At 47.8% G+C, this 22,322-nt stretch overlaps 1 protein-coding gene, 1 long non-coding RNA gene and 1 pseudogene across 2 annotated transcripts; 1 reads left to right on the top strand and 2 right to left on the bottom strand.

The window, feature by feature from the left end:
* Positions 1–1,881: 1,881 nt before the first annotated feature.
* Positions 1,882–3,142, bottom strand: LOC136663029 (uncharacterized). The gene is made up of 2 exons (XR_010795004.1): positions 3,016–3,142; positions 1,882–2,085 (listed from the first exon to the last, which is right to left on the bottom strand). It is a non-coding gene; the product is annotated as an uncharacterized lncRNA (long non-coding RNA).
* Positions 3,143–10,344: 7,202 nt separating this feature from the next.
* On the top strand, positions 10,345–22,010 carry ACTC1 (actin alpha cardiac muscle 1). The gene is made up of 7 exons (XM_066625256.1): positions 10,345–10,449; positions 12,338–12,489; positions 14,262–14,586; positions 15,808–15,969; positions 16,864–17,055; positions 20,745–20,926; positions 21,659–22,010. The coding sequence occupies exons 2-7, from the start codon at positions 12,361–12,363 to the stop codon at positions 21,800–21,802; spliced, it is 1,134 nt and encodes a 377-aa protein (XP_066481353.1). The 5' UTR covers positions 10,345–10,449; positions 12,338–12,360; the 3' UTR covers positions 21,803–22,010.
* On the bottom strand, positions 13,286–13,404 carry LOC136638174 (5S ribosomal RNA; annotated as a pseudogene).
* Positions 22,011–22,322: the final 312 nt, after the last annotated feature.

Here is a 22,322-nt window from a genome sequence, read left to right as displayed (position 1 = left end):
ACTCGGCTCGGCTTGTCAGCTGCTTCAAGGTCTCGCCGTTCACGGTGCCGGTGGCCTCGAACTGGCGACCTTCTGATGTTATCTTCAGGCAAATGGAGGCTCTACCCTCTAGACCAGACCTCCTGCCCAGAAGACTGTCAGCACAATCCAATCCATACCCACTCAGTCCCAAGTCCCACTGTCTTCAATGGGCTTACCCCGAAGAAAGCATGCATAGAATTGCAGCTTGTGGCTTGTGACTGGTTCTGCCCATGAGCGTAATGCTAAATGCTAAATAAATTTAGGGCTACATCTGAACATTCCATTGGTGAGAAGCCCTTTTCGGATGTTCTACAGGCCTTCATTGAGCAAGACCTGACAGGCATGCATGCCAGTTGTGGAACTCCCTGCCCCAGTGAGTTGGAGAAGCAACATAAGAACATAAGAACATAAGAACAGCCCCACTGGATCAGGCCACAGGCCCATCTAGTCCAGCTTCCTGTATCTCACAGCGGCCCACCAAATGCCCCAGGGAGCACAATACTCCAGGTGTGGCCTTACCATAGATTTGTACAACGGCATTATAATACTAGCCGTTTTGTTCTCAATACCCTTCCTAATGATCCCAAGCATAGAATTGGCCTTCTTCACTGCCGCCGCACATTGGGTCGACACTTTCATCGACCTGTCCACCACCACCCCAAGATCTCTCTCCTGATCTGTCACAGACAGCTCAGAACCCATCAGCCTATATCTAAAGTTTTGATTTTTTGCCCCAATGTGCATGACTTTACACTTACTGACATTGAAGCGCATCTGCCATTTTGCTGCCCATTCTGCCAGTCTGGAGAGATCCTTCTGGAGCTCCTCACAATCACTTCTGGTCTTTACCACTCGGAAAAGTTTGGTGTCGTCTGCAAACTTAGCCACTTCACTGCTCAACCCTGTCTCCAGGTCATTTATGAAGAGGTTGAAAAGCACCGGTCCCAGGACAGATCCTTGGGGCACACCACTTTTCACCTCTCTCCATTGTGAAAATTGCCCATTGACACCCACTCTCTGCTTCCTGGCCTCCAACCAGTTCTCAATCCACGAGAGGACCTGTCTGACTGTGGAGTTTTTTCAGTAGCCTTTGGTGAGGGACCGTGTCAAACGCCTTTTGAAAGTCCAGATATATAATGTCCACGGGTTCTCCCGCATCCACATGCCTGTTGACCTTTTCAAAGAATTCTATAAGGTTCGTGAGGCAACCTCTGTCTACTTTTAATAAGAAGAACCCTATTAAACATAGGGAGAGGGAAGGCTTCTCCAACTCACTCACTCAGCAGATCCACCGGTTCCACCATTTTACCTGTGAGCTGCTGTTGAAGCATTTTATTTTTTGTAAGCACATAAGAATGTAAGTAGAACCCCACTGGATCAGGCCAAAGGCCCAACTAGTCCAGCTTCCTGTATCTCACAGTTGCCCATCAGATGCTGCAGGGAGCATACAAGACAACAAGATACCTGCATCCTGTTGCCAGTCTCTTGCATCTGGCCTTCTGAGGTGGCCTACTTCTAATACTAGGAGGTAGCATGTACCCATCATGGTTTGTAACCTGGGACAGACCTTTCCTCTGTCCAATCCCCTTTTAAAGGTATCTAGGCCAGACTCCATCATCATATCTTGTGGCAAGGAGTTCCACATATTAATTACGTGCTGTTCCCATCTTCCTTTGCAAATCCAGGGACTGAAAGGAGGGGGACCAGTGTGGAAGAGTAAACAGGTGTGGGTATACTCCCCCCCACCTACTTCAGTTGGCTTCATGGGTGAGCCATGCCTATAGAAATATAATTCAATTGGCTTCTAATGGAAATCTTTTTGTTTCTCTACTGTGTCAGGGAAGAATCACAAATGGACTGTTTCTGCCTCATGTGGAGTTTAATCTGGCTTGGGGTTCTGGTCCTTTTCGCTTGGCCCTTCAGTGTGGCGATAGCTGCCCTTTATGGATTTGTATCGCCGATGATTTCCCTGATCGGAATTGAGGATATCAGCGACTCCCTGCTGGAAGGTGTCAACGTGGGAAGGCAGTGTGCTCGGAACGTCAGAAATGGGGTGCCCATGATCTGAAGACAAGACGAATTTGAATGTAATTCCCTGAAATAATGTCATTCCATTCCTTTATATAAACATATTGCTATGATCTCTAAGTTGATACTGCCTGAAAAGTTCTTACCAGCACACATATCAGCTGGGAAATAATCTGTTTACTAGCTGTCCGTGTCATAGTTTCTAAGTGGACTGTATTAAACTTTTAGCACTGGGACCCACTTTTTAGAATCAGAATCTGTCAGAACCCACCAGAAGTGATGTCATGACCGGAAGTGACATCATCAAGCAGGGAAAATTTAAACAATCCTAGGTTGCAATCCTACCCACACGTACCTAAGAGTAAGTCCCATTTACTATCATTGGTAAAAGTATATACGGAGTGGCCTGTTCAAAGTACAGAGCTGTCACATTTCCCCAAATGCAGTCACATACCATGGTAGCATCAAGTTTAATATGTTAGCAACGAAATGTATGGGGGCTTACCTGAATTTGGCTTGCAACCAACCTAGTGGGTCCCGACCCACAGTTTGAGAAACACTGGACTATAGTATATGCATGCTGAAGAAAGGGGGCAAGGTTGGCACCTTTTTACAGGGTCAACTTCTGAGATATTGGTACAGGTGGTGTTTCATTTGTAGAATAGGGCTTTCTGGTGTTCTGAATTTGTCTCTGATTTTGGGCAGTCCCTTAAAAATAGCATGATGTATGGTTTGGGGGGCTGCCAATGGAGTGGGGATTGAGTGGAAAACATGCCCCTTCCCTGCAACCAAAAGTCCTATTCCACTTAGGCAAACTCTCCCAGGGACCTAACGCATTGATGAATGCTATTTCTGAGTGTGCAGGTGACTTCACATGCATTATGCTCAGGGATGCCCAAACAGAAGCAGACACTTGAGGCTATCACACCCCCACTGAGAAAAAAAAGGAAAACCAGAACTACTTACCTAGCTCCTTCCTGAACGATCCTCTTGAGGAAACAGGAAGTGCAGGTGATCCTGGAAGTTCCCAACTTCTCCAGCATTTTCTTATTTGCAGTACATCCCTGGTATCCGTGAATCCAGCATCTGTGGGTTTGACTTACTGCAGGCACCATGAATAGATGTATGGAAAAAACCATATAAGAACATAAGAACATATAGTCCCGCAGGATCAGGCTATAGACTCATCTAGTCCAGCTTCCTGTATCTCACAGTGGCCCCACAGGGAGCACCCAAGACAGCAAGAGACCTGCATCCTGTGTCAGGGCTCCTCCCAGATGCCCTGACCCCCAACTTACCTGGGAGCAGGCACCCCCTGCCCAGGGTGGGGAGGCTTCACTGCCCCCAAAGGGGGCAAAGCGGGTTGGCTCACCCCAACCAGCCAGAGGGGGCTGGCAGGGCAAACAAGGAACACAGAAGGAAACAAGCCAGGAACAGGAAAGGCCTTTTCTGCCCCACCTGGAGGAAGGGGAGGGCCAAAGGGGGCAGGCTTGCTCCATAAAACAGGGAGGCCAGGGATGAGAGGCAGTCAGTGTGAAGCAGGGAGCTGTGAGGTCAACAGCTCCTGCTCCTAGGCCAGGTCTGGCAGCTCTGCTAGGGAGGAGGACAAGGGTGCTGGAACCCCCTCTCCCTCCAGCCAATCTGAGGCCTCCCTGGGGAGGAACAAGCCTGTTCCAGGCCCCTCCAGGGGAAGGCCCCTACATCCTGGTGCCACTCCCTTGCATCTGGCATTCTGAGGTAACCCACTTAGGAGGCTGCACATAACCTGTGATGGATTTTTCCTCCAAAAGTTTGTCCAATCCCCTCTTAAAGGCATCTAGATGAGATGCCATCACATCCTGTGGCAAGGAGTTCCACAGACTAACTACATGCTGAATATAGAAATATTTTCTTTTGTCTGTCCTAACTCTCCCAACACTCAACTTTCGTGGAAGTCCCCTGGTTCTGGTGTTATGTGAGAGGGAAAAGAGCAACTCTCTATTCACTCAATCCATCCCCTGCATAATTTTGTATGTCTTAATCATGTCCCCCCTCAGGCGCCTTTTTTCTAGACTGAAGAGCCCAAAATGCTGTAGCCTTTCTTTGTGTGGACAGCAGTGGGAAGCTTCCCTAGCTCTTCACATTGCTTCTTTCTTTTGCAGTCCCCTGTAGTTTAACAGGGCCATGCAAAGAAGACATGAAATGGCTTGCCACTGTTTGCTTAGCTTTTTCCTTGCCCAGGATCAGCCCCTGGCTTCCTCACCCAACTCAAGTTTAAAGGGACTGCACGAGGAAGGAATGAGACAGCAAAGAGAATGGTCTGCCTCCTGGTTGCTTTCAACAAGTGAGAAATGTGTTGATGGAACTTCAACTGTGCCAGGCTGGAGAAAGCTTCTGGCTGAAGAGTCCCTAGATCCACTGCAGGCTGATTCAAAAGCAACAGGTGTGTCTGTGTATTTGTGAGTGTGTGTGTTGCTCTTTAAAATATATGCAAGCCAAGCCTTGATCTCAAGCCACTGGCTACTTGCATGTGATGTATTTGAAGGTGGAATGCAGCACAAATTCATTCGTCCTTCATCCTAGATGGGTGGCATGTGCATTTTGTATTTGGGTATCTATATCCCAGTGCAAATGCCCAGAAGCATTCCCGGGAGACAAATATTTCATACCCCCTTTCTTGTATTCATGAATACAGACATGTCAAAGCAGTTGGTTTGAATATGTATGTCATCAACTTTCTTTTGCTTATCATGAATAAAAAATTCCCTTCTGGTAGCACCTGAGGCCCTCTGGTTCCATAAATAAAATAACTGTCTTTGTGGATATCTATCACTGTAGAGCTCACAAGAAGGACTGAAGCTGTAGATCAGCTGTACAATGTACTCTCAAACTCCCCTTGGGAATGTTCCAGACAGTTCTGATATCTAATAATTATTCTGTTTATTAACAGATTAATTCCTTCTATCTGTCTGTGTTCTGAATAGGCAAGTGATAAGGCATTCTCGCAAAACAAAACCGCCAGAGGGCCATAGGTGGGTTTAGAGAAGTGTCACAAAATGAACCTGGTGGCCCAATCCTGTCCAAATGTCTGCACTTATGCAGTCACAATGCAGCCCCAAGCTAAAGGAACAAACGTTCCCTTACCTCAAGGAGGCCTCCATGACTGCCCCCCCCCCACTGCAGGATGCAGCGCATGCCCCATTGGCGTGGATGCATCAGTGCTGGAAAGTTGGATAGGACTGGGCCCTTAGAGACCCATAAGCTCTTGCATTCCAGAAGACTCCAAAGAAGAAGTGAGAGCTTTCACATTTTGACTAATCATAGCTCCTTGTGATGTCACAACATGGGGAACTGTGGTTAGTTTTAACTCTGGTTTGCTCCCAAAGCAGGATATGAAACCAAAGTACATAAATCAAATTCTGCATTAGGAAAGCACTGTTCAGTGGGCCCTCCTTATCCATGGGCTCAACATCCGTGAATCTGAGCAACCATGGATGCCAAACCCGCAGCTCAGAGAGCCTCCTGGATGCAACAGGAAGCAACGTCTGGTTTGCAACCTGCAACTTCCAGTCATATTCGGGAGGAATTCTGAGGCTGGAGAAGACCCGTGGCCACAGGCCTTTTCTGACCTCGGAACACTATACTACAGGGTTTCTCAAACTATGGGACATGGCTCACTTGGTGGGTCTCAACCCAATGTCTGGTGGGCCCACCCATCTACCCTTGCATCTGGTTGGCTCCAAATTGGAGCCCTCCAGACACAACTGGAAACCACGTCGAGCCTCCACAAGCCTCCAGAAGAAGTCCGAAAGTCACTTTCGGTTTACTTCTAGGTTTGTGGAAGTGATTTTTGGTTGCTTCCAGAGTCCCAGCAGCAGCGAAGGAGGTGGGTTGTGGTGCCTTCTGCTGCAGAACAGGTGGGTCATGGTGGTGGAGGGAGTTTGAGAACCTCTGCTATACCATATGGGAAATCTGGGAGGGTCAGACAATTCATTACCACAGACCCTAGGAACAAAGCTGCAGAACCCGGAAGAGTCACCTGGAAGTGACATCACAAAAACCGCTGTACCTGGTTCTTAAACTTCCACTCCCCCCCTATGTTAACTGTATCTATATAGTAAGTTTTAAAATGTTTTCTCTAGATCAGTGGTTCTCACACACTTCGCACAGGGACCCACTTTTTAGAATGGGAATCTGTCAGGACCCACCGGATGTGATGTCATGACCGGAAGTGACATCATTAAGCAGGAAATTTTTTAACAATCCTAGGCTGCAATCCTACCCACACTTACCTAAGAGTAAGCCCCATTTACTGTCATTGGTAAGAGCATATAAAGAGTAGCCTGTTCAAAGTACAGAGCTGTCACATTTCCCCAAATGCAGTCACATACCATGGTAGCATCAAGTCTAATATATTAAAAATGAAATATTGAAATGAATGTGGATCCACCAGAAATTAAGAACATAAGAACAGCCCCGCTGGATCAGGCAAAGATTAACAAACGTTTCATGGCATAAGCCTTTAAGTAGCTGCAACAAACAGAGCCGTTCCCCCCCCCCCTTTTAGTGCTCTCTCCCTGCCTTTCTCACACAGACATGCACACGTCTGGATAATTTACAAGCTGCACTCGGCCACATAGTGGTTCCTCCAGAATACACATCGACAATCTGGGCCATCACATACCAGGCCAAACCCACTCAACAACTGCCACTCCTGTCCTTTCTATTTTTAACTCAAGAACAACAGAAAATCCTGAAATTGTTGGGATGGATCTTTGAGATGCCACCGCTGGAGCAAATTATGAACAACCAAGCAGGAATATGACTGCCACATTGTGTTAATATCAGGGCTGGATTTTGTGTGTGTTTGTGTGTGTGTTTGTGATTGGTTCACGCTCCCCTGTGTACATTACTCTGCACCAGTAACTGAATGCATACTGAAAACGACAAAAGGCCGGGGAGCTTAAATATACATGTGTTGCAGCAAATGAATGGCCTCTTCCCCCCTTCCCATCTATCTGCCACAATCCAAGAGAGAATCATTTTTCCTTCTGTCTACATCCAAATTCAAAGAGACTTCGAGACTGAAGCTCTTTTTCATGACAACCTCAGAAATCAGCTGGCTCACCTGCTTTTTCTGAATAAGGGTTTGCCTGGGAAAGAAATAAGCACAGAGGGGAAGAAAAAAAGAAATAGTTTGACTCAACACCGCTTTTTAAAAATCAATTTTTAAATGAAAGGCTGCTTCTGCCCAACCTGCAGAAAGTTATTTTATATTGGAAGCGCTATCTCGAACAGTCAGTTTCTGAAGAACTAAACTTTCTTTGTTTCTTTATTCATTTGATTTATATTCTAGTTGTTCAAAATGTTGCAGTATGTATGTTTATTTCTGAAATTAAGTCCCACTGGACATGAGCTCTGTAGTAAGTGATGAGGCTGCAGAGTAGATTAGGGTCTTCTGATTGGAACTACTGGTGTTACATCAATGCCTCTCTTGTTTCGTCTGCTTCAAATCCCCCTGGTCTCTTTCTGTGAATGTGTGGATATCCAATCGACCATCCTCTCTCTTTCATTCTTTCAAAACGCTGCCTTAGACCAGCGGTCACCAACCTTGCGACTGAAAACTGGCCCCCATCTGCAGTTTTTTTTCCAGTGAATTGAAAATTTCCCCTTGAACAACTCCTCCCCCCTCTGCAAGAAGACTGATACTTTCCCAAGAATCTTTCCTTTACTCTCCTTTTAACCCTTAAGCTCCCTGGAAGCAAAATATTTGGGTTTTGTTCAGATTTTTTTTTTGGGGGGGTGCCCTCTGATTCTTGTTTACATTTTAAATCTTTATAAACCTCTGGAACTCTGCAAGTATTATTATTATTAACAGTATTTATATACCGCTTTTCAACTAAAAGTTCACAAAGCGGTTTACAGAGAAAAATCAAATAACTAAATGGCTCCCTGTCCCAAAAGGGCTCACAATCTAAAAAGATGCCAAGGAATACCAGCAGACAGCCACTAGAACAGACACTGCTGGGGCGAGGTGGGCCAGTTACTCTCCCCCTGCTAAAAAAAGGAGCACCCACTTGAAAAAGTGCCTCTTACCCAATTAGCAGGGGTTCTCTAGTACTCAGTACTTGATAACTTGCATCTTTTTTTGTGGACATCTACATCCTTATTGGTACAAAGCTAGGGATTTTAGAAAGAAAGATCCTGCTTCATTCTGTGAAGTCAGAGCAACTTACACCAGTTTTGCAAAAAGCTAACATGTGTGTCCCTGAAGCATTCACAGTCTAGGTAGAATCTTGCCTTACATCAGCGGTTTTCAACTGGTGTGCCACAAAAGGTCCGCAGGGGTGCCATGGGAGTTTGGGGCACAGTGGTTGCAATTGCTGGAAAATTCTTCTGGGTTTTATAACTCTGTTTCTAGGGCAACTTTCTGTAGTAGCAGTCTGGGAGGAACAGGCAATTCATTACTACAGACATTTGCACTAAAAACAGATCTGCAGAACCTGGAAGGGTCTCCTGGAAGTGACATCACCAGAGGTGAAGATTATGGAGAAGACCATAGAGGTTAGCGTGTCATGAGAAGAAAAATGTTGAAAATTGATGCCTTAGATCAGAGGTCACCAAACGTGCGACCGTTGTGTGACCGAAAACTGGCCCCCATTTGAACCAGAGCTTACTGTTCTGTTTCAGTGTGGTTCATCTTCCAAATAGATCTGGGCACTTGGACACTCTGGACAGTCATTTCTGTTGCCTGGTGTTCAAGAAGGCTGTGCATTAGGATATCCGAGCAATTGTGACTACCCATAGTGTCCTGGTGACCAGATCTACCCAGAAGACGTGCCGTACAAAAGTAGAACAGTAAGCTCTGCTCACGGACTGGAAGGCTTTGCCCAAACCTTGGATCTGGCCAAGGGTATGGAGGAGCCTACCTTAGATGGTTTCTTGTCTAATTCTAAGGGCTGCTTCATACAAGGCAAAATGCAATACAGGTTCCTCACTGTTTTGGGGGCAAGGCTCTGCCACCATCCCCTTCCCCAGAGTGCTTCAGGTCCCCACATTCCACAAGGCTGCAATCATATAGAACTTACCTGCAAGTTAGTATAAATGATGTCAGTAGGGCTTACTTCTGCACAGACATGCATAGACTTGTGCTGCAAGGCTATAAGCAAGCATTCTCTTCGTGCCTCACTATCACACTGGGGCAGCTGGGGGATGCTGTCATCTGTAGATAGTGCCAGGTGTTGAATGCAGTACTGGCCTGAGAGTCACAACACTGTCATGGCCAGTTCAACCACCACCTGTGGGCTTTCAGCCAGGGCCCAAACACTGACACCATCCCTGCTGTAAGAAACTTATTGTGATAAATTATGGGAACTTTACCCATTCATACGGTTACAGCCAAATTTACACGTGTGCATTCATCACACGTAACAAAGTACATGCGGCCTGCTGGATGGGCATGGCTTGCACACAGAACAACATGGCTTGCGCATGACTTGTGTTAAGAATTAAATTCTTAAATGCTGTGAATCAAGATGCGAGGAACATACTTAGTGCCACGCATAGAACATACTTAGTGCCACTGGGGCATTTGGTGGGCCGCTGTGAGATACAGGAAGCTGGACTAGATGGGCCTATGGCCTGATCCAGTGGGGCTGTTCTGATGTTTTTATGTTCTTATAGCACTGTTCCCTACACGAATTGCATGATCTCAGTCACCCTTACAAGAGCTGTTTATGGTAGGGTGACATTATTATGACTGTGATGATCCTTACTGCCTCAACTTACAGGCGGGGAGGTTGAGGTGAAGGCTTCTGTGGTGGCAATCAGGGGGAACCTTTAGGAGCCTGTTCAACGATCAGCCCAACTCCGTCCTTTGAAATTTCAGCTTGGCTGCGCCCAGTTGCTTCTTCCCCATTCTGCAATGACACATGCCAGACACGGTGGCAGCTAGAGCTTTAATTCATTGATCTGGCTGCAGGTTTGAGATTCTTTAGACCACCAAGATGGGGAAAGTCCCTTCCACTCAATCGGCATTAGAAACAAACAAACAAAAAAAGCCTCCCAAAACTCACCTCCCACAGTGGGCACCCCTCATTTATTTATTTATTTCTCTCCTTTCCACCATGGGTTCCCCTATTTGGCCATCCCCTTTTGCTGCCTGAATGCAGCCCCTTTGCTTTCCTTACATGGGCTTGGGGGGCCCAAGTGCTCCAGCCGGCTGTGACTTTTGCCTTCCTGACTCCCATTAATGGCCTCCCTGCTACTCAATGGCGTGAAGCCGACCAAATAAGGACAAGGTGCCTGGCAGAAGCCAGAGAGCGACCGGGCCACCCAGCCCAGCATAAATTGGTGGCGCTCCCTCCAAGGCAGCAGCCAGATTGCTCTCCAGACCCCTCCTGCGCACTCGGTGCTGAGCTGGTGAGTAACACCGCGGACCAGCCTCATCCATCCAGCCCTAAGATGTGGTGGAATCTTTACCAGGGAGCCAGGAAAGGATGGGGGTATTTCTGACCAGCTGCATTGGATGAATTTGTGTCTGTGTGTGTGCGTGTGTGCTTGGTAAAGCAGTTGGTAAACTTGATGCTGGTAAAACTGAAGTCGGCAAAATGGAAGCATTCAATTTTAGGCCATGTCAAGGTGCCGCAATCAGAATCACAGAGTTGGAAGGGACCTGCAAGGTCATCTAGTCCATCCCTAGCTCCAACTAGATCGGCTTCAATCCCAATCCTTAACTCCTGTTCAACCCATGGGTGAATTGTGGCTTTCTGGAGGTGTGGAGTATGAGATGGCTTGCTCAGATGCAATGCTCTCTCTCTCTCTCTCTCTCTCTCGCTCTGTGTGTGTGTGTGTAAAGCAGTTGGTAAAATTGAAGTTGATAAAACTGAAGCATTCAATTTTAGGCCAGTTCAAGGTGCTGCAACTAGAATCATGGAAGGGACCTACAAGGTCATCTAGTCCACCCCCTAGATCCAACTAGATTGGCTCCAGTTCCAATCTGTAACTCCAGTTCAACCCATGGGTGGATTGTGGCATTCTGTGTGTGTTCTGGAGGTGTGGGGTATGAGATGGCTGACATGCTTGCCCAGATGCAATGCAGTGTGTGTGTGTGTGTGTGTGTGTGTGTGTGTGTGTGAGTGAATGGGGGGGGGGGGAGAGAGAGAGAGAGAGAGAACTAATTCAGATGTTTTTGAAATACTGAAGTATCTGAGATACTTCCCAGAAGGGGATGTTCTTTGTGGCAAAGCAACGAAGAGCCTTGTGGCATCTTCAAGAGGACACAGTTTAATGTGTGCCCATTGGATGCTGCGGGCTCTCCTCCTTGAAAGCTTATGCTCAGTCAAACGTGGTCGTCTGGAAAGTGCTCCAGGACTTCTTCGCTGTGGCTTCCTTGCCCCCCCCCCCGTAAATGAGTATTTAGGGTGATCGGTTTGGGGGGAGATGTGATTTTCCTCTAACCACTTTAAACACATCCCCAGAAGTTACGACTTAGGCTGCCATGTTATGCACACTTTCCGGGGAGTGAAAGACCAACCCCTCTGCACATCGACTCAGAAGTAAGCCCCACTGAGTTCAATGGGACCTACTCCCAGGTAAGCAGGGATAGGACTGCAGTCTTCGTTCCACTGGACACGATGGAACTTACTTCCGAGTAGACAAGCCGAGGCTTGCGCTGTGAGATGAGGCTCAAGCCTTTTTGGGGGGGGGGATCTGTGTTCAGCGCCAGAATGGGGTTCAAAAGCAGGGAGGGACGCGGGGGGAGGGGAGGTCGGGTAAACCCCCCCAAAAGCACCTGGGGTGTCCAGCCTTGCGAGGCACAGATCCCTGAACCGGGACCGGGGCGTGCGGAACTCGCGGGGACTTGATTCCCGCAACGCCCGTACTAAGAACACGGACCTGCAGCTTGAGCGATGCTCAAGTCTGGGGGGGGGGAATCTGTGTCCAGCCCCAGAATGGGGTTCAAAAGCAGGGAGGGGCGCGGGGGAGGGGAGGTCGAGGCAACTCCCCCCCCAAAAGCACCTGGGGTGTCCAGCCTTGCGAGCCACAAATCGGGGCGTGCGGAACTCGCGGCGACTTGATTCCCGCAAAGTCCATACTAGGGACACTTACCTGCGGCTTAAGCGATGCGTGCGGGGCACGTAGAGGCGGCCGAGGCAGGAGGGCACCCTATAGGGGGCGGGGGGGCAAAGGTTGACTTTGATTGATTGATTGGGGGCGAGCAGTGCGGGGACCCGCGGAGAGCGGGCATGCCAGGCCCAGCGACTCTACCTGATAGGCAACACTGCCGCTGCCCCCTTGTGTCTTGCAGCCCCCGGCTTCCTCCCCAGCAGCATGTGTGACGACGAGGAGACCACCGCCTTGGTGTGCGACAATGGCTCGGGCTTGGTCAAGGCGGGCTTCGCCGGGGACGACGCCCCCCGAGCCGTCTTCCCTTCCATCGTCGGCCGCCCCCGGCACCAGGTAAGGTCTGCTGCAGCCTCCCGGGGGTCCTGCCAGAGGGGGGAGGGGGCGCGCAGCCCACCCCTTGCCCCCCACCCTGGCACAGGCACAGAGCTCTGGCTCAGCGTCTCAGCTGCCTCCAAGCACTGGACCCCCGTCTCTGCTCCCCCAGATTTCTCTCTCCCCCCACCCCTTTTCACCTCCTGCAAAAACTTATCTCACCCCCCCCCCCCCACACACACACACACTTCTTCCCCAGCCACAAACTGGTAGCACTGGGCAACACACAATCCTCTGCGTGTCTACTCAGAAGTAAGTCCCAGTGTAGTCAATGGGGCTTACTCCCTGGAAAATGTGGATAGGTGTGCCACACTTTCCTGAGAGTAAGCCCCATGGGACACGGTGGAACTTACAGCCCAAGCCTAGGCATGTCTACTCAGAAGTAAGTCCCATTCGAGTCAATGGGGCTTACTCCCAGGAAAGTGTGGCTAGGATAGGACCCACAGAGACACAAACAACCCACCCCCATTTTCCTGCCTAGACAACCTTAACACTCTCGCCCTTTGAAATCCTCACTTATCTGCTTATGCATTTAACAAAATCCCCCCTCTTCTCCCCCCCTCCAGTTCCAGCCTTTTTAGCTGGGACAAACCTAAAGATTGATGTGAAACCCCATTCCTGTGCGTTTGGCTCCTGTTGCCCAGAATGGCTCGGAAAGGGAGGGGGAGGGACTGCCCAAACAGGAATATTGTACTCTCCAGAGTAAAGAGGAGAAGGACTTTACTAGGGATATTGGTTGGCAACCTTCAGTCTCGAAAGCCTACAGCACCCGGTATTCCCAGGTGGTCTCCCATCCAGGTACTAACCAGGCCTGACCCTGCTTAGCTTCCAAGATCAGACAAGATCAGGCATGTGCAGGGTAACAGTACTGCTGGAGTAAACTATTGCAGTTGGAAAGAGTAGGAGCAGATGCACTCTAAAAATAATATTACATTGTGGTAGTTTCTCCTCCTCTGCATTTTAATCCCACTGATAAGAAATGTCTTCCTTTTAGAAAGTGAATGGGAGCCGAAGAAGTAGTGATCAATTCACTTAATTAACGCTATTTTTATTGTTATTATTTTATTTTTTTCACATTTTTATACCTCCCTTCCTGCAAGGAGCTCAGGGAAGTGTACATGGTTCCTTTCCCTCCTTTTGTCCTCACAGCAGCTCTGTGAGCTAGGTGTGGCGGAGAGTTAGTGACTGTCCCACGGTCACCCTGGAAGCTTCATGGCTGAGCTGAGGTTTGAACCTGGATCTTGCAGGTCTAAGTCCAGTTCCCGAAACCACTCAGACAGATGTTCATATTTAACCTGTCTATCTGGCTTAGGGCCTGATCCTTTTCAACTTTCCAGTGCTGGTGCAACTGTGCCAACAGGGTATGTACCACCTCCTGCGATGGGGGGGACAGTCACAGAGACCTCCACAAGGTAAGGGAACATTTGTTCCACTACCTCAGGGCTGCATTATGGCTGTGTAGGCACTGGAAAGCTGGATATGATTGGGTCTCTTGTTATCTGGTGCGCTCCTTGGGGCATTTGGTGGGCCGCTGTGAGATACAGGAAGCTGGACTAGATGGGCCTATGGCCTGATCCAGTGGGGCTGTTCTTATGTTCTTATGGCCCTAAGTCTCTCATTTTTTCTCTGCCTGTCTCATGTCCAAACCAATTCTTCTGTCTGCTGTACAACACTAGACTGATAATGTGGGGCCACGGGTGCTATTTTCTTTGCTTGTCTCTTCTGCCCTCTAGGGTGTTATGGTCGGCATGGGCCAGAAAGACTCTTATGTGGGGGATGAAGCTCAGAGCAAGAGAGGTATCCTGACTTTGAAATACCCCATTGAACATGGCATCATCACTAACTGGGACGACATGGAGAAGATCTGGCACCACACGTTCTACAATGAACTGCGCGTTGCTCCTGAGGAACACCCCACCCTGCTCACAGAGGCGCCTCTGAACCCCAAAGCAAATCGCGAAAAGATGACCCAAATCATGTTTGAGACCTTCAACGTGCCTGCCATGTATGTGGCCATCCAAGCGGTTCTGTCCCTTTATGCTTCTGGACGTACTACAGGTAAAAAGCCAGTTGGCTGTTTTACTATGCTACCAATTTTCAACATTTTTCTGCTCATGGCACACTGACCTCTGTGGTCTTCGCCTCTTGTGATGTCACTTCTAGCTTCCCAGAGACTCTTCCATGTTCTGTGGCTAGGGTTCTAGGGCTACTGTCTGTAGTAAAGAATTGTCTGTCCCTCTTCACTGGCAACGTGTTATTACAGACAGTTGCCCTAGAAATAGAGTCACAGAACCTGGAAGAGTAGTTTAAACAATTTTCAAACACTGTATTCCAAACTCCTCTGCAGTCCTTTCATGGCACACCAATGTGCTGTAGCACATTGGTTGAAAATAGCACTCTAAGCAGTGGTGTAGCTAAAGGGGTAGAGGCGGTGCAAAGCACTAAGTTTTTCAGGGAGGCTCCCTGCAAAACGTAGTGCTTTGCACCCCCTCTAGCTATGCCACTGGTTCTAAGCAATCTCTTCCTGCCTTGTCATACTGTAAAACCTGATAGCTTGTATACATTCATGTAAGATTCTAGAAAAGTTCTTCCTCTGCATTTGTAGTCATGAAGTCAGATTAGAATCCTTGGTGTCTCCCCCTGTTTGAAGGTAAAGGATATCTACTCCTTAGCCCTACTTCAGCACCTGCATTATTGCTCTTTAGATATTACAGCTGTTGTAAGGGATCTGCCTGTCCGTGATTTTGCCCCACGCCCTGCTCTAATCTTAATAGGCTTGGTACCCTGTGTTTGGCCAGTTGCATGAACCCTTGCCTCCTTCCCAATGGACAGTGATCAAGATGGTAGGATGGTAGCCTAGTGTGGTTGGCTCTGTATGGTGTGGTCTTTAAACATTACAACAGCCCCGTGGGATCAAGCCACAAACAAGTTGCCGTCTCATGCCACTGCTGTAATGCATGAAAGCACCAGTGTGAATGCAACATGGTTGGGCAGAAGGGTGTTAGTGGTTCACCTCTTGACTAGGTATCCCAGTATAAAAATAATGCTATGTTTTAATTGCCTTAATTAACAATTAACTATTGAGAATTGAGTAATAGTAATAATAATTAGTAATTAATAAAATACATTAATTAATAACATTATTAAAAATAAAACCTATTGACATAGTAAGTGCGGGCACTAACTGAATAAACCAAAAAACCCCACAGCTTTTACCATGCTAATGGATCATTAATGTGCTGGCAAGTTGATGTGATCTCAGACATTTCTGTCTTGCAGGTATTGTCCTTGATTCTGGGGATGGTGTGACACACAACGTCCCCATCTACGAAGGCTATGCTCTGCCTCATGCCATCATGCGCCTGGACTTGGCTGGCAGGGATCTAACTGACTACCTCATGAAGATCCTGACTGAACGTGGCTACTCCTTTGTGACAACCGGTAAGTGTGTTTCCAGCTCACTCTGAAATGGAGGAGCCCGTCAGCCTCTGTTGTTGCCAGGCCTTCCTCTTGAAGATGAAACGGTGTCTTAGTCATCGTACATAAACTTTGCCTGCAGAAAGTCCCCAGGTTCACGAATGTGAAAGACCCCTGTCTGAAATCCTGGAGAGCTGCTTCCAGTCAGTGAAGTGGGCAATACTATTTTGTCCATCAAAATATTAAGCTAGATGGGCCATAGAACCATAGAGTTGGAAGGAACCAACTCTGTATAGGTAATCTAGGTAATCAAGGTAATCTAGTCGAACCCCTGCCTATAACAGGAAATCCTCTAAAGTATGTCCACCAGGTGCCTGTCCAACCCCTGCTTGAAGATCTCCGGTGAGGAAGAACCCACCACCTCCTTCAGCAATCTCAATTCTGCTGCTGCTTTGACAGTCAAAACTTTCTTCCTGAGGTCCAACCAAAATCTCCTCTCTTGCAGTTTGAATCCATTTGCTCTAGTTCTACTCTTAGAGGCAGTTGAGAACACATTTGTCCCTCCTTCCACATGACAGCCCCTCAGGTATTTGAAGAGCTCTATCATATCCCCTCTCAGCCTTCTCTTCTCCAGGCTAAATATACCAAGTTCCCTCAATCTTCCCTCTTAGGGCTTGTTCTCTAGTCAAACTAGATGGACAAAATGGATGAGATAGAAAAGGCCCTGTGAGCTTTTTTTAAGGCTATGTTGATGCAAAAAGTCCCTATGCTCCTGGCTGGGCTCTATAGTACATGTCTAAGCAGGAGCATAGGAAACATCTTGAGGAATGGATGGTGCCTTTCCCTGAAAACTTCTGTCCTCCCTCTTCCTGCTCATCTCCCCCTGGATGCCATGGATTTCTGGGTTTGTCTCTGCAGCTGAACGTGAGATTGTCCGTGACATCAAGGAGAAGCTGTGCTATGTTGCCCTGGACTTTGAGAATGAAATGGCGACCGCAGCTTCCTCCTCCTCCCTGGAGAAGAGCTATGAGTTGCCCGATGGCCAGGTCATCACGATTGGGAATGAACGTTTCCGCTGCCCAGAAACTCTCTTCCAACCGTCTTTCATTGGTGAGTGTTCCTGCGCTTGTAGCGTTTGAGGCCTGAGTTTGAATTGCTGAAACTCGCAGAATCCCTCACAGATCTTTCAAACTCGGTTTCCAACCAAGAAACATTTCGGGGTGCCCTTACGTGGCTGCTGTGTAGGAAGTGGACATTGGTAAGTGTCGATTAAACCCTTAGGATAGGGACCACCTCATTTCTTGGCTTCATAGTTAATTATTCAGCTGTATGAGGCATCTTTTCATCAGCAAATTTATGAATTACACCAGGGACTGGGGAAAGCTAGCCAGTCCAAGTCTGCATTTCAGGTCATGTATGACTGTTCCTTTAGGAGCACCTACATCTCTGGCCAGTTTACTGATTCCTACACACCGAGCAACCATTGCCACAACCAATGAAGTGGGCCTCTGTCCCAGGCAAGCATGCCAAAGGCATAAATCCCTTTGGTGACAGTCAATCGTTTGACTGTACTATGTTGATAATACTGCAGTAGATATTATCGTTAGATAAATATAAACTGAAGCAAGCAACAACTCTGTGAATAGACTTTTTTTTGCTTTTGCAATTTAACCCTGAATGTGTTAAAGGGCAGGTCTTCTGGTCTTGCAGAAAGTTGCCCTGCTGCTAAAATCAGTGCCCTCCCCTACTGTTGAATTCAAAATGGCACCCCTGGAAATTGGGTAAGAGGCACTTTTTCAAGTGGGTGCTCCTTTTTTTAGCAGGGGGAGAGTAACTGGCCCACCTCACCCCAGCACTGTCTGTTCTAGTGGCTGTCTGCTGGTATTCATTTGCATCTTTTTAGATTGTGAGCCCTTTTGGGACAGGGAGCCATTTAGTTATTTGATTTTTCTCTGTAAACCGCTTTGTGAACTTTTAGTTGAAAAGCGGTATATAAATACTGTTAATAATACTGTTAATAAAATGCAGAACCTGTGCTGCTGATAATGTCAAAGTGGCAGGTTTGAAATAGAATGGAATACTATACCCTTTACGATAGATGCAGTGGGGTAGCTAGAGGGGGTACAAAGCACTAAGTTCTGCAGGGAGCCTCACTGCGGTGTGCAAGCAGCCCCTCCCCTTCAGAGCCATTCCGGTCGGGGGGGGGGGGGACGGGACAAAACAGAGGTGTTTGCCACTGTTCTTCACCCCCTGCCCAGAATGGCTCCAAAGGGGAGAGAGGGGGCCACTTGCATGCTGTGGTGAGGCTCCCTGCAAAACCTAGTGCTTTGCACCCCCCTCTTGCTACGCCACTGGATAGGTGAACTTTTTGTTGTGCTTTTCATTGGCCAGGGGTATGTTGGTTTTTCATTTATGTGCATGTCAGTTCAGCCATTGCTGTTAAGGCTAACACATCTGAGCCAAAGGCCATAGTGTGGCAGGTAATGCTGGTGCATTGTGTCCTTTTTGCTAAGGTTAGCTAAGGTTAGCAGTTTTGCTAAGGTTAGCGATGGCTACGCTGCCCAAGATCCAGTAAATAAACAGAGGTGATGCAACAGCAGCACCTGGGAAATGGGGTCTGTACCCTGCGAGTTTTCCAGTGTTGTCTTGACGCGCCAAAAGGCTTGGAAATCCACAACTGATGACGGAGATGGTAATCTTCTGTCTTCACTCCGTCAAAGAAGTCTCTGATGGATGCATCAAGTGTTTATAGTATAAGCCCTGTGTATTTACCTGCAGCTGTTCATCAGCTGCTGTCTTGTTATAGATCAAGTTTCCCTTCCCTTTAAGAAGCCACCTGTTGGCTAAGACCCTGGAATGCAACCCACTAATACCGCTGGTGTATTTTTCTCCCCATGCTCACAGTTAAGCCCTTGTTCATGCCTTCAGCATCTGTTGCCTTCATAATGTGACCTCTGCATTTCTCCCCTGTCAAATGCAATTGCTGCCATTATTCACTGCGTCTTAGAAGTTCTCGCCATGCAAGCTCCCATTCTGAAAGCTGTGCCCATCTGAAATGGTTTCATGTTCAATTGTATCGGGCCAGTTCTGAAAACGGTGCTGCTCCTGCAAATCAGTGTATAAATTCATGGGTGTGTGTGTAGTGCGCCCCATGCACCAAAGCAGGGGTGTCCAAAGTTTTTGTTAGGAGGGCCACATCAGCTCTCTGACACTGTGTCGGGGGCCGGGGAAAAAAAGAATTAATTTACATTTAAAATTTGAATGCATTTACATAAGTTTACATAAATGGATATATTAAAGATGAACTTAGATGAATGAATGAAGGTCTTGCGAAGCTATAAAAGGCCTTGCACAAAGCAAGGCTGTCCTTTTGTTTGCTGCCGCTACTGCATCACAGTCCTGAAACAGCAAGCAGTGGAGGGAGCCCTCATCCCACAGCTCACGCGAGATGTCAAACAGTTGCCCTCACACTGAGATCTGTTGTGTTGTGCCAGACCGGGCTCCAACAAATCTCCAGAGGGCCAGAGGCTCATTGGAGACTGGGGACTCCCTGAGGGCCACACTGAGAGGCCTCGAGGGCCGCTAGTGGCCCCAGGGCTGGGGTTTGGGCACCCCGATCCAAAGTGTTACCCTGCACATGCCCAATCTCGTCTGATCTTGGAAGCTAAGCAGGGTCAGGCCTGGTTAATACTTGGATGGGAGACTGCCTGGGAATACCGGGTGCTGTAGGCTTATACCATAGTCTTTCGAGACTGAAGGTTGCCAACCAACAACCCACAATCCAAAGTGTCAACATGTGACCAGTTCATGCCATACACATTTTTGGTCCGCGCAAACAGATCCAACTTTTTCCATAGAAGTTGTGGTGATAAATGTGATACAAGAACCAGTGCATCCAAGCCAGCAGCAACTTCTGTGATCACTGGGCTTGTATGGCCACACTCTCCATCTGTAAGGTTGCATAGTTCAGTAGCATAGCTAGAGGGGGTGCACAGCAGTAGGTTTTGCAGGGAGCTTCACCACGGCATGCAAGTGGCCCCTCTTCCTCCCCTTCAGAGCCATTCTGGGCTAGAGGAGCAAAACACTGCACTCTGCAACACTCACTTGCTGTGCAAGCAACCTCTCCGTCTGTTCTTTGGAGCCATTCTGAGCCATTGGACCAGTGATTTTCAATCTTTTTTGTCTCATGGCACACCGACAGGATACTGAAATTGTCAAGGCACACCCTCAGTTTTTTAACAATCGACAAGGCACACCATGCTGTTGGTGGGGGGCTCACATCTCCCGATGGCCCTAATAATAAATGACCCTCCCCAAACTCCCATGGCACACCTGCAGACCATTCACGGCACACCAGTGTGCCATGGCACAGTGGTTGAAAATGGCTGCATTGGACCAAAATGGAGGCATACACCTGACTCCGAAGAGAAAGCACCACTTGCACACCATCCTGACATGCCTTGCAAAACTTAGTACTTTGCACCCCCTCTAGCTACACTACTTGCATAGTTACACCTGTGTGCCTGTTGCAAGGTTCATTCTATGGTTTGACAAGAGATGATTGGACAGAGAAGGGAGGAACATGCTGACAGTGTAACATGTCCTCTGACCATTGTTTTCTCCAAGAAACTGTCTTTCCACATGTTTGATAATAGATGTGGCTTTTCCTCCTTTATGGTGCGCTCTATGGCAAACATGTTGTCCTATGCTCTTATCCTTCTTTGTAGTTATTTATTAAGATGTCGACACCACTTCTCTGTCCCACGTCTTTCCATTGCTGATCAACTTTTCTTTCCAAGGTATGGAGTCTGCCGGCATTCACGAAACCACCTACAACAGCATCATGAAATGTGACATTGATATCCGTAAAGATCTGTACGCCAACAACGTACTCTCTGGTGGAACCACCATGTACCCTGGTATCGCTGATCGTATGCAGAAAGAAATCACCGCTTTAGCTCCCAGCACCATGAAAATCAAGGTGAGAGGAAAGTTTTCCAGTGAAACATGGAGCAAAGTTACAGTTGTTACAGAGCAATTTTAACTTTAGTGGGTTATCTTAATCCTTGGATTTGGAACCTGCAGATTTGACCCACCATGGGTTCTGAACCCAGTGGCGGACCTCCCATTATGTACGATGGGACCAATGTCCCAGGCATGAGCCTTTGGGACCCCGCGGAAGCCTCTCTGAGGCTCCCTACGGGATCGGAAACTGTGTTTCTGGGAAAACGGAAGCATAGTTGAAAGCCTTGGGGAAGCCTAAGGAAGCTTCCCTGATGCAGCCTGCAGTTGCACGAGGCTCCGTGAGCCTCAAGTGAGTTGGTGGGGGGGAAAACTTGAACACAGGGGCACCATCTTCTTGCAGGGGGTGCGCCAACTTGGACCTTTGCCCCGGGATGCGAGTCTGGGGAGGTCCGCCACTGTCTGAACCGACATCTGGAGAGCCCACACAGGAGTGGAAGCACCTTCCAGTTGCACCTGGAGGTCATAGTGGACCCGACCCATGGAATACGTTATCCGCTGGTTTATGTTCCCGTGGGGTGTCTGGGTTTACCCAGGATACCAAACTTCATCCTGTATGATCATTGGCACAAGTGACTCACAAGTGGAAGGCCGTGGTGAACCTTTCTTATGTTATTACCATTGTATGTTGGCTAGAAAGGCAATTTGGGTCAACTTCAGCTGAGAGTCTTGTGCTTTTTCCTCCCTCTAGATCATTGCCCCTCCGGAGCGGAAGTACTCTGTCTGGATTGGAGGTTCCATCTTGGCCTCTCTTTCCACCTTCCAGCAGATGTGGATCAGCAAACAGGAATACGACGAGGCTGGTCCTTCAATTGTCCACCGCAAATGCTTCTAAGCATCTTCTCTCTCCCCAGCCACCCACTCCCACTCATCTTCCACTCAGGATGACGACATTGTGCTTCTTGAAGTCTTTTCAGCTCTCCTTCCTGAACTCGGTTCCGTGATTGTACAGTTTGTTTACACGACACCCGTGCAATTTATTTGTGCTTCTTTGAATATTTATTGCTTTATAAATAAACCAGATCTGGGACTTGCAACCTAAAGACACTATTTAGTTTGATTTGTTTTGTGTGGACGTTCTTGATGTTTTCAAGCCTTATTAGTAATAAACCTTTGCAATTGACAGTATTAAAGGCATCATGGAAGAGATCCTGTTTGATGGAACGAGGGGCTCAGTGCCTTAGTTTTAATTAATCCCGCTTCTATATTTTTGCTCTTCTTTTTAAAACTCAGATAGAGAGAAATATCCAAGACTGATGTTTGAAAAGCAGTTCCCTGGGGGTAACTAAAATATATAGGACAAGACTGACAATCTGTTTTGCATTAAGTTATGGGATTGGGAAGTTGTTTGTCTT

Source organism: Tiliqua scincoides, chromosome 1 (genome assembly GCF_035046505.1).
Source record: "Tiliqua scincoides isolate rTilSci1 chromosome 1, rTilSci1.hap2, whole genome shotgun sequence".
Classification (NCBI taxonomy): Eukaryota; Metazoa; Chordata; class Lepidosauria; order Squamata; family Scincidae; genus Tiliqua; species Tiliqua scincoides.
Note: the sequence above shows the minus strand (reverse complement) of the source record. Positions and strands in the feature narration are given on the sequence as shown.

Coding starts and splice junctions, on each gene's coding strand:
- ACTC1 (XM_066625256.1), top strand. CDS start 12,361: ATGTGTGACGACGAGGAGACCACCGCCTTGGTGTGCGACAATGGCTCG. Junction 14,587..15,807: donor TGCTTCTGGACGTACTACAG/GTAAAAAGCCAG, acceptor TCTGTCTTGCAG/GTATTGTCCTTGATTCTGGG. Junction 17,056..20,744: donor CTTCCAACCGTCTTTCATTG/GTGAGTGTTCCT, acceptor TTTCTTTCCAAG/GTATGGAGTCTGCCGGCATT.